The sequence below is a fragment of the Heteronotia binoei genome, chromosome 10 (genome assembly GCF_032191835.1).
Source record: "Heteronotia binoei isolate CCM8104 ecotype False Entrance Well chromosome 10, APGP_CSIRO_Hbin_v1, whole genome shotgun sequence".
NCBI classification, from domain to species: domain Eukaryota; kingdom Metazoa; phylum Chordata; class Lepidosauria; order Squamata; family Gekkonidae; genus Heteronotia; species Heteronotia binoei.
In genome coordinates, this window is record NC_083232.1 from 5,511,176 (window position 1) to 5,525,867 (window position 14,692).

Genomic DNA, 14,692 nt, shown 5'->3' on the forward strand with positions numbered 1-14,692 from the left:
TACAAGATCAAGCTATCCTGGGATATCCAAGTAGTGATCAGCGCCGACCCGGTTTAGCTTCCGAGATCTAACAAAATTAAGCTGGCCTGCGCCATCCAGGTAAATTGGGCTCCAACTGTGTTCTGTTGTTTCAGACTAAAATGGCAACATGGCTGAACCGATGTTTTAAACAAACATCAGGATAGGTAGATGCTAAATAGCACATTGGCCTTTAAGACTTAGGCAGCAGACAGTCTTGTTGATTTAATAACCTATGGTTGTATTAGGGGTTCAACAAAGCCACACTGGCGATTAGGTAAAGCTGCAGTACTGCAGTCCTAAGCTCTGCTCATGACCTGAGTTCAATCCCGACGGAAGATGGGTTCAGGTAGCCGGATGAAGGTTGACGCAGCCATCTGTCCGAGGTCGGTAAAATGAGTACCCGGCTTGCTGGGGGGAGAGGGAAGCGCAGATGACTGGGGAAGGCAATCACAAACCGCCCTGTAAGAAGTCTGCCGTGAAAACGTTGTGAAAGCAACGTCACCCCAGAGTCGAAAACGACTGGTGCTTGCACAGGCGACTTTGTTGTTGTTCAATCGCACAGTCAATTCTGACTCTTTGCCACCCCGTGAACCGAGTTACGCCAGGCCCTCCTGTCTTCCATCATCCTCTGAAGTCTGCTCAGATTTGTGTTTGTTACGTCAGTCACGCTGTCCAGCCATCTCCTCTTTTGCCGTCCCCTTCTTTGGCCTTCTGTCTTTCCCAGCATCAGGGTCTTCTCCAGGGAGTGCTCCCTTCTCATTGGGTGGCCAAAGTATTGGAGCTTCAGCTTCAGCATCTGACCTTCCAGGGAACAGTCTGGGTTGATTTCCCTTAGGACTGACTGATTGGATCTTCTTGCAGTCCAAGGGACTCTAGTTGTGTTGTTGTTCAGTCGCACAGTCGAGTTTGACTCTTTGCGACCCCATGGACCAAGTCATGCCAGGCCCTCCTGTCTTCCACCATCCTCCGAAGGCTGCTCAAATTCGCGTTTGTTACATCAGTAATGCTGTCCAGCCATCTCCTCTTTTGCCGTCCCCTTCTTCTTTGGCCTTCTGTCTTTCCCAGAATCGGGATCTTCTCCAGGGAGTGTTTCCTTCTCATTGGGTGACCAAAGTAAAAAAGGTAGCACAGGGGACTACCTTTTTTTTAAATATTAGGGATTCCACAAACCCATGCTTGTGATAATGCCTCCATTTATATTATTTAGAAGAAGAAGAAGAAGATGACATTGGATTTATATTCTGCCCTCCACTCAGAGTGGCTCACAATCTCCTTTATCTTCCTCCCCCCCCAAACAGACACCCTGTGAGGTGGGTGTGGCTAAGAGGGCTCTCACAGCAGCTGCCCTTTCAAGGCAACTCTGCCAGAGCTATGGCTGACCCAAGGCAATTCCAGCAGGTGCAAGTGAAAGAGTGGGGAATCAAACCCGGTTCTCCCAGATGATGATGATGAAGAAGATATTGGATTTATATCCCGCCCTCCACTCCGAAGAGTCTCAGAGTGGCTCACAATCTCCTTTACCTTCCTCCCCCACAACACACACCCTGTGAGGTAGATGAAGATATTGCACTGATATCCCGCTCTCCACTCTGAAGAGTCTCAGAGCGGCTCACAATCTCCTTTACCTTCCTCCCCCACAACACACACTCTGTGAGGTAGATGAAGATATTGCATTGATATCCCGCCCTCCACTCCGAAGAGTCTCAGAGCGGCTCACAATCTCCTTTACCTTCCTCCCCCACAACAGACACTGTGAGGTGGGTGGGGCTGAGAGAGCTCTCAAAGCAGCTGCCCTTTCAAGGACAACCTCTGCCAGAGCTATGGCTGACCCAAGGCCATTCCAGCAGGTGCTAGTGGAGGAGTGGGGTATCAAACCCAAATAAGAGTCCACGCACTTAACCACTACACCAAACTGGCTCTCAATTTAGCAATTTTTATGCCATCTAACTATGGTTGCCAACTTCAGGTTAGGAAATTCCTGGATAATTGGGGGGGGGGAGAGTTTGGGATGGGACCTCAGCGTGGTACGCTGCCATCAAATCCACCTTGCCTCCATGAGAACTGATCTCTATCATCTGGAGATCAGAGGTACAACATATGAACATATGAAGCTGCCTTCTACTGAATCAGACCTTTGGCCATCAAAGTCTGTATTGTCTTCTCAGACTGGCAGCGGCTCTCCAGGGTCTCAAGCTGAGGTTTTTCACGCCTATTTGCCTGGACCCTTTTTTGGAGATGCCAGGGATTGAACCTGGGACCTTCTGCTTCCCAAGCAGATGCTCTACCACTGAGCCACCATCCCTCCCTAACACTTATGAGGCTCTCCAGGGTCTCAAGCTGAGGTTTTTCACGCCTATTTGCCTGGACCCTTTTTTGGAGATGCCAGGGATTGAACCTGGGACCTTCTGCTTCCCAAGCAGATGCTCTACCACTGAGCCACAGTCCCTCCCAAACGCCAAGAAATTCCTAGGTCCCACCTGGGGGATGGTAACCCTCTGCCTAACCCAGGGTGCTTGCTCAATTTTCAGTCTGTGAAAAAGCAAACAAGGCTGGAGGCATCCTTTCTCTCCAGGGTTCCATGATCCTTTCTGCCAGAATGAGAAATGCCAGGAGGCGATTCCAGGGTGGCGACCTCACCTTCGGGCGGGAAACAACTTAAAAGGTAGTCTGAGATAAGCAGATGCTGTGTGGTTTTTCAGCTCCTGATCTAATGAGGGGTAGAAGTGGGGGGTGGGGGGAGGGAGTCTCAGAGAAGGGTGGGGAGGTAGGAGATCAACTTGAAAGCCAGAGGATCCAGCCGCTGGGTCTTCACTCACAGACCCTTCCAAAGGTCTGGCTGAAGAGAAAGGGGCTCTTGAACCTAGGGAAAAAGCTACAACCCAACAGCTTGTTCCAGTGATCTCTCCAACCCGCTAAGACAATGGGAAATGCTCACATGCGTGAACAGCCTGCAAAGGTAAGTTCAGGATCTAAAAGGTTGGGCTGTGAGCTTCTGTTTATTTTGTAGCATTGAACACCCCTCTCCTTCTTTTTTTATCCGTGGGTGGGTGGGGGGGGGAGATTTCTAGTTGGTTTTACAGCACGAATCCTTTTGCATTGTTTACTGAATGTCCCATCCTGTTGACTGTCTTTTGACTCGCTCTGCATCATCGGCCTGGTGTTCCAGTGAGGAAGATGGACTATACATAAAATAAATGAAATAAAGAGAGCCAGTTTGGTGTAGTGGTTAAGTGTGCGGACTCTTATGTGGGAGAACCGGGTTTGATTCCCCACTCCTCCACTTGCAGCTGCTGGAATGGCCTTGAGCTATTTCCCATAGCTCTGGCAGAGGTTGTCTTTGAAAGGGCAGCTGCTGTGAGAGCTCTCTCAGCCTCACCCACCTCACAGGGTGTCTGTTGTGGGGGAGGAAGGTAAAGGAGATTGTGAGCGGCTCTGAGACTCTTCGGAGTGGAGGGCGGGATATAAATCCAATATCTTCATCTGCCTCACAGGGTGTCTGTAGTGGGGGAGGAAGGGAAAGGAGATTGTGAGCCGCTCTGAGACTCTTCGGAGTGGAGGGCGGGATATAAATCCAATATCTTCATCTACCTCACAGGGTGTCTGTAGTGGGGGAGGAAGGGAAAGGAGATTGTGAGCGGCTCTGAGACTCTTCGGAGTGGAGGGCGGGATATAAATCCAATATCTTCATCTACCTCACAGGGTGTCTGTTGTGGGGGAGGAAGGGAAAGGAGATTGTGAGCCCCTCTGAGACTCTTCGGAGTGGAGGGCGGGACATAAATCCAATATCTTCATCTACCTCACAGGGTGTCTGTTGTGGGGGAGGAAGGGAAAGGAGATTGTGAGCGGCTCTGAGACTCTTCGGAGTGGAGGGCAGGATATAAATCCAGTATCTTCATCTACCTCACAGGGTGTTGGGGGGGGGGCGAAGGTAAAGGAGATTGTGAGCCCCTCTGAGACTCTTCGGAGTGGAGGGCGGGATATAAATCCAATATCTTCATCTACCTCACAGGGTGTCTGTTGTGGGGGAGGAAGGGAAAGGAGATTGTGAGCCGCTCTGAGACTCTTCGGAGTGGAGGGCGGGATATAAATCCAATATCATCATCATCATCATCATCATAATCATCATCATCATCATCATCATGTTGGTCGAATCAACAATACAAGCAGTAGCAGGAGATTGTCTGGTCTATACATTTTTATCCCACCCTTGTGGTTCCTCCCCCCACCCCCCACAACCACCCTGCAAGGAACCTCAGTGGGGTACAAGGTGACGATGACATTGGATTTATATCCCGCCCTATACTCTGAATCTCAGAGCCCTCACAAGCTCCTTTACCTCCCCCCCCCCACACACAATAGACACCCTGTGAGGTAGGTGGGGCTGAGAGAGCTCTGATAGCAGCTGCCTTTCAAGGACAACTCCTCTGAAAGCTCTGGCTGACCCAAGGCCATTCCAGCAGCTGCAAGGGAAGGAGTGGGGAATCAAACTTGGTTCTCCCAGATCAGAGTCTGCACACTTAACCTCTATGGCTGACCCAAGGCCATTCCAGCAGCTGCAAGTGGAGGAGTGGGGAATCAAACCTAGTTTTCCCAGATAAGAGTCCGTTCACTTCACCACTATGGCTGACCCAAGGCCATTCTAGCAGCTGCAAGGGGAGGAGTGGGGAATCAAACTTGGTTCTCCCAGATAAGAGTCTGCGCACTTAACCACTACACCAAATTGGCTCTCTATTAGAGCTCTGGCTGACCCAAGGCCATTCCAGCAGCTGCAAGTGGAGGAGTGGGGAATCAAACCTAGTTTTCCCAGATAAGAGTCCGTTCACTTCACCACTATGGCTGACCCAAGGCCATTCCAGCAGCTGCAAGGGGAGGAGTGGGGAATCAAACCTGGTTCTCCCAGATAAGAGTCTGCGCACTTAACCACTACACCAAATTGGCTCTCTATTAGAGCTCTGGCTGACCCAAGGCCATTCCAGCAGCTGCAAGTGGAGGAGTGGGGAATCAAACCTAGTTTTCCCAGATAAGAGTCCGTTCACTTCACCACTATGGCTGACCCAAGGCCATTCCAGCAGCTGCAAGGGGAGGAGTGGGGAATCAAACTTGGTTCTCCCAGATAAGAGTCTGCACACTTAACCGCTACACCAAATTGGCTCTCTATTAGAGCTATGGCTGACTCAAGGCCATTCCAGCAGCTGCAAGGGGAGGAGTGGGGAATCAAACCTGGTTCTCCCAGATAAGAGTCTGCGCACTTAACCACTACACCAAATTGGCTCTCTATTAGAGCTATGGCTGACCCAAGGCCATTCCAGCAGCTGCAAGGGGAGGAGTGGGGAATCAAATTTGGTTCTCCCAGATAAGAGCCCATGCACTTAACCACTACACCAAACTGGCTCTCTATTAGAGCTATGGCTGACCCAAGGCCATTCCAGCAGCTGCAAGGGGAGGAGTGGGGAATTAAACTTGGTTCTCCCAGATAAGAATCCACGCACTTAACCACTACACCAAACAAGGCCATGGAGTGCAGTCTCCAAAGCATTCATTTTCTCCAGGGGAACTGATTTTTGTAGTCTAGAGTTGAGCTGTAATTCTGGGGAATCTGCGGGCCTCACCTGGAGGTTGGCATCTCTAAGTTCGATGCCTTAATCTTTGCACCTAATCTCAGTAGTTGGAATTTCCCTCATTATTCAGCTCTATATAACAGCAGGAGAAGCAGAGTTCACCTGTGGATCCGGACCATGATGCTGGGGAAGTGGGGAGGTTAACTCTTGCCTTCCCAGGGTGTCTCTTTGGTTGATTTCTGCCAGGATATTTCAGGCCTCAGAAGGGAGTCGACTCCCCCTGCGGTTGAAATCAGCCCAACAATCCACTCACGAAATCTCTTTTAAAGGGACAAGGCATTCCCCACCCCCTGTCTAATCGGCAGTCTTACACACGGTGCATTTTTCTTAGCATTTTAAAGTTTTATCCCGGGAGGGTAATGCCTTTAACAAATGCAGCTACGGAAGTAAGATAAAATACCAGAAAAATGGGATTGGATTTTAAAAGTTATGTCTTGGAGTGAAATGGACAAACTTACAAGAATCTTAAAGGACTATGGTTTGGAGAAGTTTAGGATGGATTGGGAGAAATTTCAAATATATGTTGAAAAACATTGGAAAGTTAAGGGACATTTAGTGATGTTTGAAAACAGTTGAATGGTTATAAAGAAAAGAAGAAATGGTTTTTCTTTTGTTTTTTTACTGGATTAATAGTATCTTTTCCTTTTGATAAAGGTTAAGAGATTAGAGTATAAGGTTTTTTACGCGTTATTACCTTGTATTTTTAGCAATTTAAGTAAACACCGGCGGGAGTCAGAAAAAGGGGGATGGAAGGGGTGAAAAGTAATGTATTGGTATTATTCTTGCATTAGTGCTTTCTTTAATGTTTTTTTAATAAATATTATTATAATACATTACAATAATAAAAGCGATTTTGACAAAAAAAAAAAACCCAAATGCAATAGACGAATCACCCATCAAAATTCAACAAAAAATCCAATTGCACCTTAAGAACATAAGACCCCTGCTGGATCAGATCTGTGATGGTCCATTTTGTCCAGCAGCCTGTCTCTCCCCACATGTTCCCCAGAGAGTGCTGAGATCGAGTTCTCAAAATCTGCTTGCAATCCCTGGGCCAAAGGAGTCCCGTTTCAAGTCGACCAGAGACAGGGCCTTTTCAATCACAGCCCCTTGCTGGTAGAACCAGCTACCGGAAGAGGTGAGGGCCCTGCGGGACCTTGGGCAGTTCCGCAGGGCCTGTAAGACAGTCCTCTTCCGGTTGGCATACAACTGATGGGTACTTGAAAATTTCAAATAGAAGGCTGTAGTATGGTACTTTGGTAAATGGCTTTGACCGTTTGACTGTTTTTACCGGTTTATTGTTTGAAATGTTGTAATTTGATGCATTTTGAAATTTAAGCCTATGTTAGAACTTTTGGGTTGTGAGCCGCCCTGAGCCGCTTTGGTGGGAAGGGCGGGATATAAATTGAATAAAATGAAAATGAAAAATGAAATGTCTCACACAGCAGCCAGCCAGTTCATCTGGGTAGAGAGGCCAAGGCCTTTCCCTGATGTTGCCTCCTGGCTCTGGGATCCAGAAGATGAGTGCCTCTAAATGTGGAGGCTGCTGTCACTCACCATGACTTGTAGCCATTAAGAGACTTCTCCTCCTCGAATCTATCTACACCTCTTTTAAAGCTGTCCATTCCTGTGGACATCACGACATCCTCTGGCAGCCAATTCCACATTTGAATCACTCTCAGTGCCAAGTAGTATATATTTTTTTGTTCATCCTGAACCTACTGTCCATCAGCCTCGTTGGCTGCCCTCAAGTTCTAGTCTTTTGGGAGAGGGAGAAAAAGTTCTCTTTGTCGACTCTCCTCATCCCGTGTGTAATTTTAGAAACCTCTATTATGTAAAGCCCTTAGTTATCTCTTTTCTAAACAGCCCATCTGTTTCATTAGATGCCCCCCCCTCCCCACAACAGACACCCGTCGCGGTTGACAAGAACATTGAGATCCTTCTTGTATAATTTTTCTGTGTATTCTTGCCACCTCTTCCTAATCTCTTCTGCTTCTGTTAGGTCCCTACCATTTTTGTCCTTTATCATGGCCATCTTTGCACGAAACGTTCCCTTGATTTCTCCAATTTTCTTGAAGAGATCTCTTGTCCTTACCATTCTGATTTTCCTCTATTTCTTTGCATTGTTCCTTCAGGAAGGCCTCCTTATCTCTCCTTGCTGTTCTCTGGGAATCTGTATTCAGTTGGGTGAGTCTTTTCTTTTCTTTCTGCCTTTGCCTTTTTCTTTCCACAGCTATTTGTAAAGCCTCTTCAGACAGCCACTTTACTTTCTTGCATTTCTTTTTCTTTGGGATGGTGCTGATTGCTGCCTTCTGTACAATGTCACGAACCTCTGTCCATATTTCTTCAGGCACTCTGTCTATCAACTTTAGTTCTTTAAACCTATTCTTCACCCCCGCTGTATATTCATAAGGGATGTGATCAAGGTCAAACCTGAATGGCTTAATGGCTTCCCCAGTTTTCTTCAGTTTAAGCCTGAATTTTGCAATGAATAGCTCATGATCTGAGTCACAGTCAGCTCCAGGTCTTGTGACTGTAAGGATCTTCTCCATCTTTGACTGCAGAGTATATAATCAATCCTATTTCTGTATTGCCCATCAGGTGATGTCCACGGGTAGAGTTGCCTTTTAAGTTGTTGGAAAAGGGTGTTTGCTATGACCAGCTTGTTCTCTTGACAAAACTCTGTTAGCTTTTGCCTGGCTTCATTTTGTACTCCAAGGCCAAACTTGTCCATTGTTCCAGTTACCTTTTGACTTCCTACTTTGGCATTCTAGTTCCCTAAGATGAGGACATCTTTTTGTGTGTGTTAGTTCTAGAAGGTGTTGTAGATCTTCTTAGAACTGGTCTACTTCAGCCTTTTCTGCATCAGTGGTTGGCGCATAGACTTGGATTGCTGTGACATTGAATGGTTTGCCTGGGATACGGACCGAGATCATTCTGTCATTTTTGAGATTGTATCCCATTGCTGCCTTCCTCATTCTCTTGTTAACTATAAAGGCCACGCCATTTCTTCCAATCGTAACAGATGTAGTGATCCTCTGAGTTAAATTCGCCCATTCCCGTCCATTTTAGTTCACTGATCCCCAAGATGTTGATGTTCAGTCTTGCCATCACATCTAGCTTACCTTGATTCATAGATCACACATGCCATGTTCCGACAGTATTGTTCTTTGCAGCATCGGACTTTCCTTTCAGCATCAAACACATCCACATCTGAGCATGCTTTTGACTTTGGCCCAGCTGCTTCATTCTTTCTGTGGTTACTTGCAGTTGACCTTCCCCAGTAACATACTGGGCACCTTAGGGACGGTGGCTCAGTGGTAGAGCATCTGCTTGGTAAGCAGAAGGTCCCAGGTTCAATCCCTGGCATCTCCAACTAAAAAGGGTCCAGGCAAATAGGTGTGAAAATCCTCAGCTTGAGACCGGGGAGAGCCGCTGCCAGTCTGAGTAGACGATACTGACTTTGATGGACTGAGGGTCTGATTCAGTATAAGGCAGCTTCATATATGTTCTTCATATATATGTTTATATATATATATATATATATATATATATATATATATATATATATATATATATATATATATATATATATATATATATATATATATATATATATATATATATATATATATATATATGTTCCAACCTGAGGGACTCATCTTTCAGCGCCATATCATTTAGCCTTTTGTTAGTCCATGGGGTTTTCTTGGCAAGAATACTGGAGTGGGTTGCCATTTCTTTCTCCAGTGGACCGTGTTTTGTCTGAGTTCTCAGCTGCGACTGGTCTGTCCTGGGTGGCCCTCCAGGGTATAGCCCACAGCCTCATCAAACCACACAAGACACCACAAGCGATCCATGAGCTCCAGCATAGCAGATTACAAAACAGGGAGAGAACCAGCCCCCCATCCACAGCCCCACCCTGCAGGTTCCTCGTGGCCAGTTTTGGTGCATCCCAGATAAGGAGAAAGAGGACTTACTAATGGACAAGACGAAGATGGCAAAGATTCCCACCACTTGCCAAAGCCGCAAACCCCAGATCACAACAGTCTCCGAAGTCACTGGATCGGGTTTCTGTTTGGGGGGTTCAGTGGTGGCCTAAAGAAAGAAGAAGAAGATATTGGATTTATATCCCGCCCTCCACTCCGAAGAGTCTCAGAGCGGCTCACAATCTCCTTTACCTTCCTCCCCCACAACAGACATCCTGTGAGGTGGGTGGGGCTGGAGAGGGCTCTCACAGCAGCTGCCCTTTCAAGGACAACCTCTGCCAGAGCTATGGCTGACCCAAGGCCATGCTATAGGGTTGCCAATCCCTAGGTGGGGGCAGGGGATCCCCCGGTTTGGAGGCCCTCCCCCCGCTTCAGGGTCATCAGAAAGCGGGGGGAGGGGAGGGAAATGTCCACTGGACACACTATTATTCCCTATGGAGATTTATTCCCATAGAAAATAATAGAGAATTGATCCACGGGTATCTGGGGCTCTGGGGGGGCTGTTTTTTGAGGTAGAGGCACCAAATTTTCAGTACAGCATGTAGTGCCTCTCCCCAAAATATCCCCCAAATTTCAAAACGATTGGACCAGGAGGTCCAATTCTATGAGCCCCAAAAGAAGGTACCCCTATCCTTCATTATTTCCTATGAAAGGAAGGCATTGAAAAGGTGTGCCGTCACTTTAAATGTGATGGCCAGAACTCCCTTTGGAGTTCAATTATGCTTGTCACAGCCTTGATCTTGGCTCCACCCCTAATGTTTCCTGGCTCCACCCCCAAAGTCCACAGATATTTCTTACATTGGACTTGGCAACCCTACCATGCTAGCAGGTGCAAGTGGAGGAGTGGGGAATCAAACCTGGTTCTCCAGGATAAGTGTCCACACACTTAACCACTACATCCAACTGGCTCTCTATTAGAGCTATGGCTGACCCAAGGCCATTCCAGCAGCTGCAAGTGGAGGAGTGGGGAATCAAACCCAGTTCTCCAGGATTAGAGTCCACACACTTAACCACTACACCCAACTGGCTCTCTATTAGAGCTATGGCTGACCCAAGGCCATTCCAGCAGGTGCAAGTGGAGGAGTGGGGAATCAAACCAGGTTCTCCCAGGTAAGAGTCCACTCACTTAACCACCACACCAAATTGGCTCTCTATTAGAGCTATGGCTGACCCAAGGCCATTCCAGCAGGTGCAAGTGGAGGAGTGGGGAATCAAACCCAGTTCTCCAGGATAAGAGTGCACACACTTAACCACTACACCCAACTGGCTCTCTATTAGAGCTATGGCTGACCCAAGGCCATTCCAGCAGCTGCAAGTGGAGGAGTGGGGAATCAAACCCAGTTCTCCAGGATAAGAGTCCACACACTTAACCACTACACCCAACTGGCTCTCTATTAGAGCTATGGCTGACCCAAGGCCATTCCATCAGCTGCAAGTAGAGGAGTGGGGAATCAAACCCGGTTCTCCCAGATAAGAGTCCGCGCACTTAACCACTACACCAAACTGGCTCTCTATTAGAGCTATGGCTGACCCAAGGCCATTCCAGCAGGTGCAAGTGGAGGAGTGGGGAATCAAACCCAGTTCTCCAGGATAAGAGTCCACACACTTAACCACTACACCAAATTGGCTCTCTATTAGAGCTATGGCTGACCCAAGGCCATTCCAGCAGCTGCAAGTGGAGGAGTGGGGAATCAAACCCAGTTCTCCAGGATAAGAGTCCACACACTTAACCACTACACCAAATTGGCTCTCTATTAGAGCTATGGCTGACCCAAGGCCATTCCAGCAGCTGCAAGTGGAGGAGTGGGGAATCAAACCCGGTTCTCCCAGATAAGAGTCCGCGCACTTAACCACTACACCAAACTGGCTCTCCGAACTTCTGAGGGGTGATGTTCTTCCACTGGTGCCCTCGGAACCCTTTTTCCCTCTCAACCCACCCCAAATGACTTCCCTCTCTTAACTCTGACTACATGAGCCCCCCACCCCGTTCCTTCCTGGACAGCCAGTGAAGTATCACATTAGGATAGGATCTGGGAGACCCAGGTTTGAATCCCCTCTTTCATGGAAGCTAACTGGGGTGACCTTGGGCTAGACACACACTCTCAAGCCACAGGCTTGTTGGGAAGGTAAAATGGAGGAGTGAACAATGATGTAAGACACTTTGGGCCATCAGCGGGGGGGGCGGGGGGGGAAGTAAGGTGTAAATGAAGGCAATGAAATCAGTAAATCTGTTCCCTGATTAAAACTTCACTCTGAGGTTTTCTCTCTTCTTTATACAGACTTTTGTGGATCAATACACTTGATTGTACCTTGTAATCCAGCCACGCCCCTCTCACTACAAGGCGCTAACTGGAAAAGCCATTTCACGTATTCATTGTTTCTTCAGGCTACGGAACAGGGACTCACTTATATCAACACACGCTTTCATCAAAATCACACTCCGTTGAGTCACGGCAACGCTGGCCTCTTTATTTAAGATTTCCGCCTGTAATTTCTGACCGCTGTCTGGCACGATCTCCAGTCACGGTCTCCTCTTGACATGTTGGTTGTTTTTTGAGGTATGACTTCTGTTAAAGGAACAGGACGTTTTTTGAGCCAGTCCTTTTAGCAATGTTGGGATCGTGCTAAGAACCCTTCCTGTTCCTTTGCTGGTCTGATACCCAGGCTACATAAGAGAAGCCATGTTGGATCAGGCCAATGGCCCCTCCAGCCCAACACTCTGTGTCACATAAGAACATAAGAGAAGCCATGTTGGATCAGGCCAATGGGCCATCCAGTCCAACACTCTGTGTCACACAGTGGCAAAAAAATTTATACATGCACACACACTGCGGCTAATAGCCACTGATGGACCTCTGCTCCATATTTTTATCTAAACCCCTCTTGAAGGTGGCTATGCTTGTGGCCGCCGCCACCTCCTGTGGCAGTGTATTCCACATGTTAATCACCCTTTGGGTGAAGAAGTACTTCCTTTTATCCGTTTTAACCTGGCTGCTCAGCAATTTCATCGAATGCCCATGAGTTCTTTTATTGTGAGAAAGGGAGAAAAGTACTTCTTTCTCTACTTTCTCCATCCCATGCATTATCTTGTAAACCTCTATCATGTTACCCCGCAGTCGACGTTTCTCCAAGCTAAAGAGTCCCAAGCGTTTCAACCTTTCTTCATAGGGAAAGTGTTCCAGCCCTTTAATCATTCTAGTTGCCCTTTTCTGGACTTTCTCCAATGCTATAATATCCTTTTTGAGGTGCGGCAACCAGAACTGCACACAGTACTCCAAATGAGACCGCACCATCGATTTATACAGGGGCATTATGATACTGGCTGATTTGTTTTCAATTCCCTTCCTAATAATACCCAGCATGGTGTTGGCCTTTTTTATTGCAATCGCACACTGTCTTGACATTTTCAGTGAGTTATCTACCATGACCCCAAGATCTCTCTCTTGGTCAGTCTCTGCCAGTTCACACCCCATCAACTTGTATTTGTAGCTGGGATTCTTGGCCCCAATGTGCATTACTTTGCACTTGGCCACATTGAACCGCATCTGCCACGTTGACGCCCACTCACCCAGCCTCAACAGATCCCTTTGGAGTTCCTCACAATCCTCTCTGGTTCTCACCACCCTGAACAATTTAGTGTCAATTTAGGCTCCACAAACTGCTTTTGTGAGCTGAACATGCCTCTCTCAAAATGCGCCTTGTTGTTTTTCACTGACTTCCTTTATAGCATTCTCCCTTCCTCTTTCGTCCATGGGCGATTTGCCCTTATCGTGGCCCAGTAGGCATCTCATGCATCTCCCTGTTTTTCTCTACCTAATGTTGGAAACGAAGGATGGGAAAAAATGATATTGAAAAGGTCTGTAAGTTTGGGGGGGGGGGAGAGATTCTGCACCCCTAGCAAAAACAGACTACTCCCCTCTCCCCGTTCTAATGCTTTAAAAAAACGAACTTCAAAGCCAGTAAATTCTTTGAAGGAAGCTGGTGCCTTCTCTGGTCTTTTCCCTAGCAGCAGTGTCTGGAAATAGAAGTGAACTCAACCCGGTTGCTTTTTGTTACTGCAATAAACAAATCGATCCAGAGGAATTAGCCATGTCTGTCTGATGTAGCATTGACAGGCCTGACTCAGGAAATATCAGGGAACTTGGGGGGGGGGGGGGGTGGAGTCTGGAGCAAGGGTGTGGCAAGCATGATTCAATTCGAAAGGGACTTCTGTCAATCACATTTAAAGGGACCGCAGTCCTTTTAAATGCCCTCCCTCCATTTGGAAATAAAGGATACGGGCACTCGACCCCCCTGGACCAATCTTTTTTGATTTTTTTTTGGGGGGGGGGGTGTTGAGGAGAGGCACCTCTAAAAGGATATTATAGCACTGGGAAAAGTGCAGAAAAGGGCAACTAGAATGATTACAGGTTTGGAACACTTCCCCTATGAAAAAGCTTAAAACGCTTGGGGCTCTTTAGCTTGGAGAAATGTCGACTGCGGGGTGACATGATAGAGGTTTACAAGATTATGCATGGGATGGAGAAAGTAGAGAAAGAAGTCCTTTTCTCCCTTTCTCACAATACAAGAACTCGTGGACTCTCAATGAAATTGCTGAGCAGTCAGGTTAAAACGGATAAAAGGAAGTCCTTCTTCACCCAAAGGGTGATTCACATGTGGAATTCACTGCCACAGGAGGTGGCGGCGGCTACAAGCATAGCCAGCTTTAAGAGAGGATTGGATAAAAATATGGAGCAGAGGTCCATCAGTGGCTATTAGCCATAGTATATGTGTGTGTGTGTGTGTGTATACGGTGACAGTAACTCCCAAGTTTCAAAAAGATTGGACCAGGGGGTCAAATTCTATGAGCCCCAAAAGAAGGTGCCCCTATCCTTCATTATTTCCTATGGAAGGAAGGCATTTAAAAAGATGTGCCGTCCCTTGAAATGTGATGGCCAGAACTCCCTTGAAGTTCAATGATGCTTGTCACAGCCTTGCTCTTGGCTCCACCCCCAAAGTCTCCTGGCTCCACCCCCAAAGTCCCCAGATATTTCTTAAATTGGACTTGGGAACCCAAGGAGGACG

The 14,692-nt window shown here is 47.4% G+C and overlaps 1 protein-coding gene across 1 annotated transcript in view; it reads right to left on the bottom strand.

The window, feature by feature from the left end:
• Positions 1-13,380, bottom strand: part of TMIE (transmembrane inner ear) — a 32,364-nt gene extending 18,984 nt beyond the window's left edge. Inside the window, exons 1-2 of the mRNA XM_060248269.1 lie at positions 13,345-13,380; positions 9,620-9,737 (exon numbers count right to left, since the gene is read on the bottom strand). Coding sequence (XP_060104252.1) covers positions 9,620-9,737; positions 13,345-13,380 — 154 coding nt within the window. The remainder of the gene's footprint in view (positions 1-9,619; positions 9,738-13,344) is intronic.
• Positions 13,381-14,692: the final 1,312 nt, after the last annotated feature.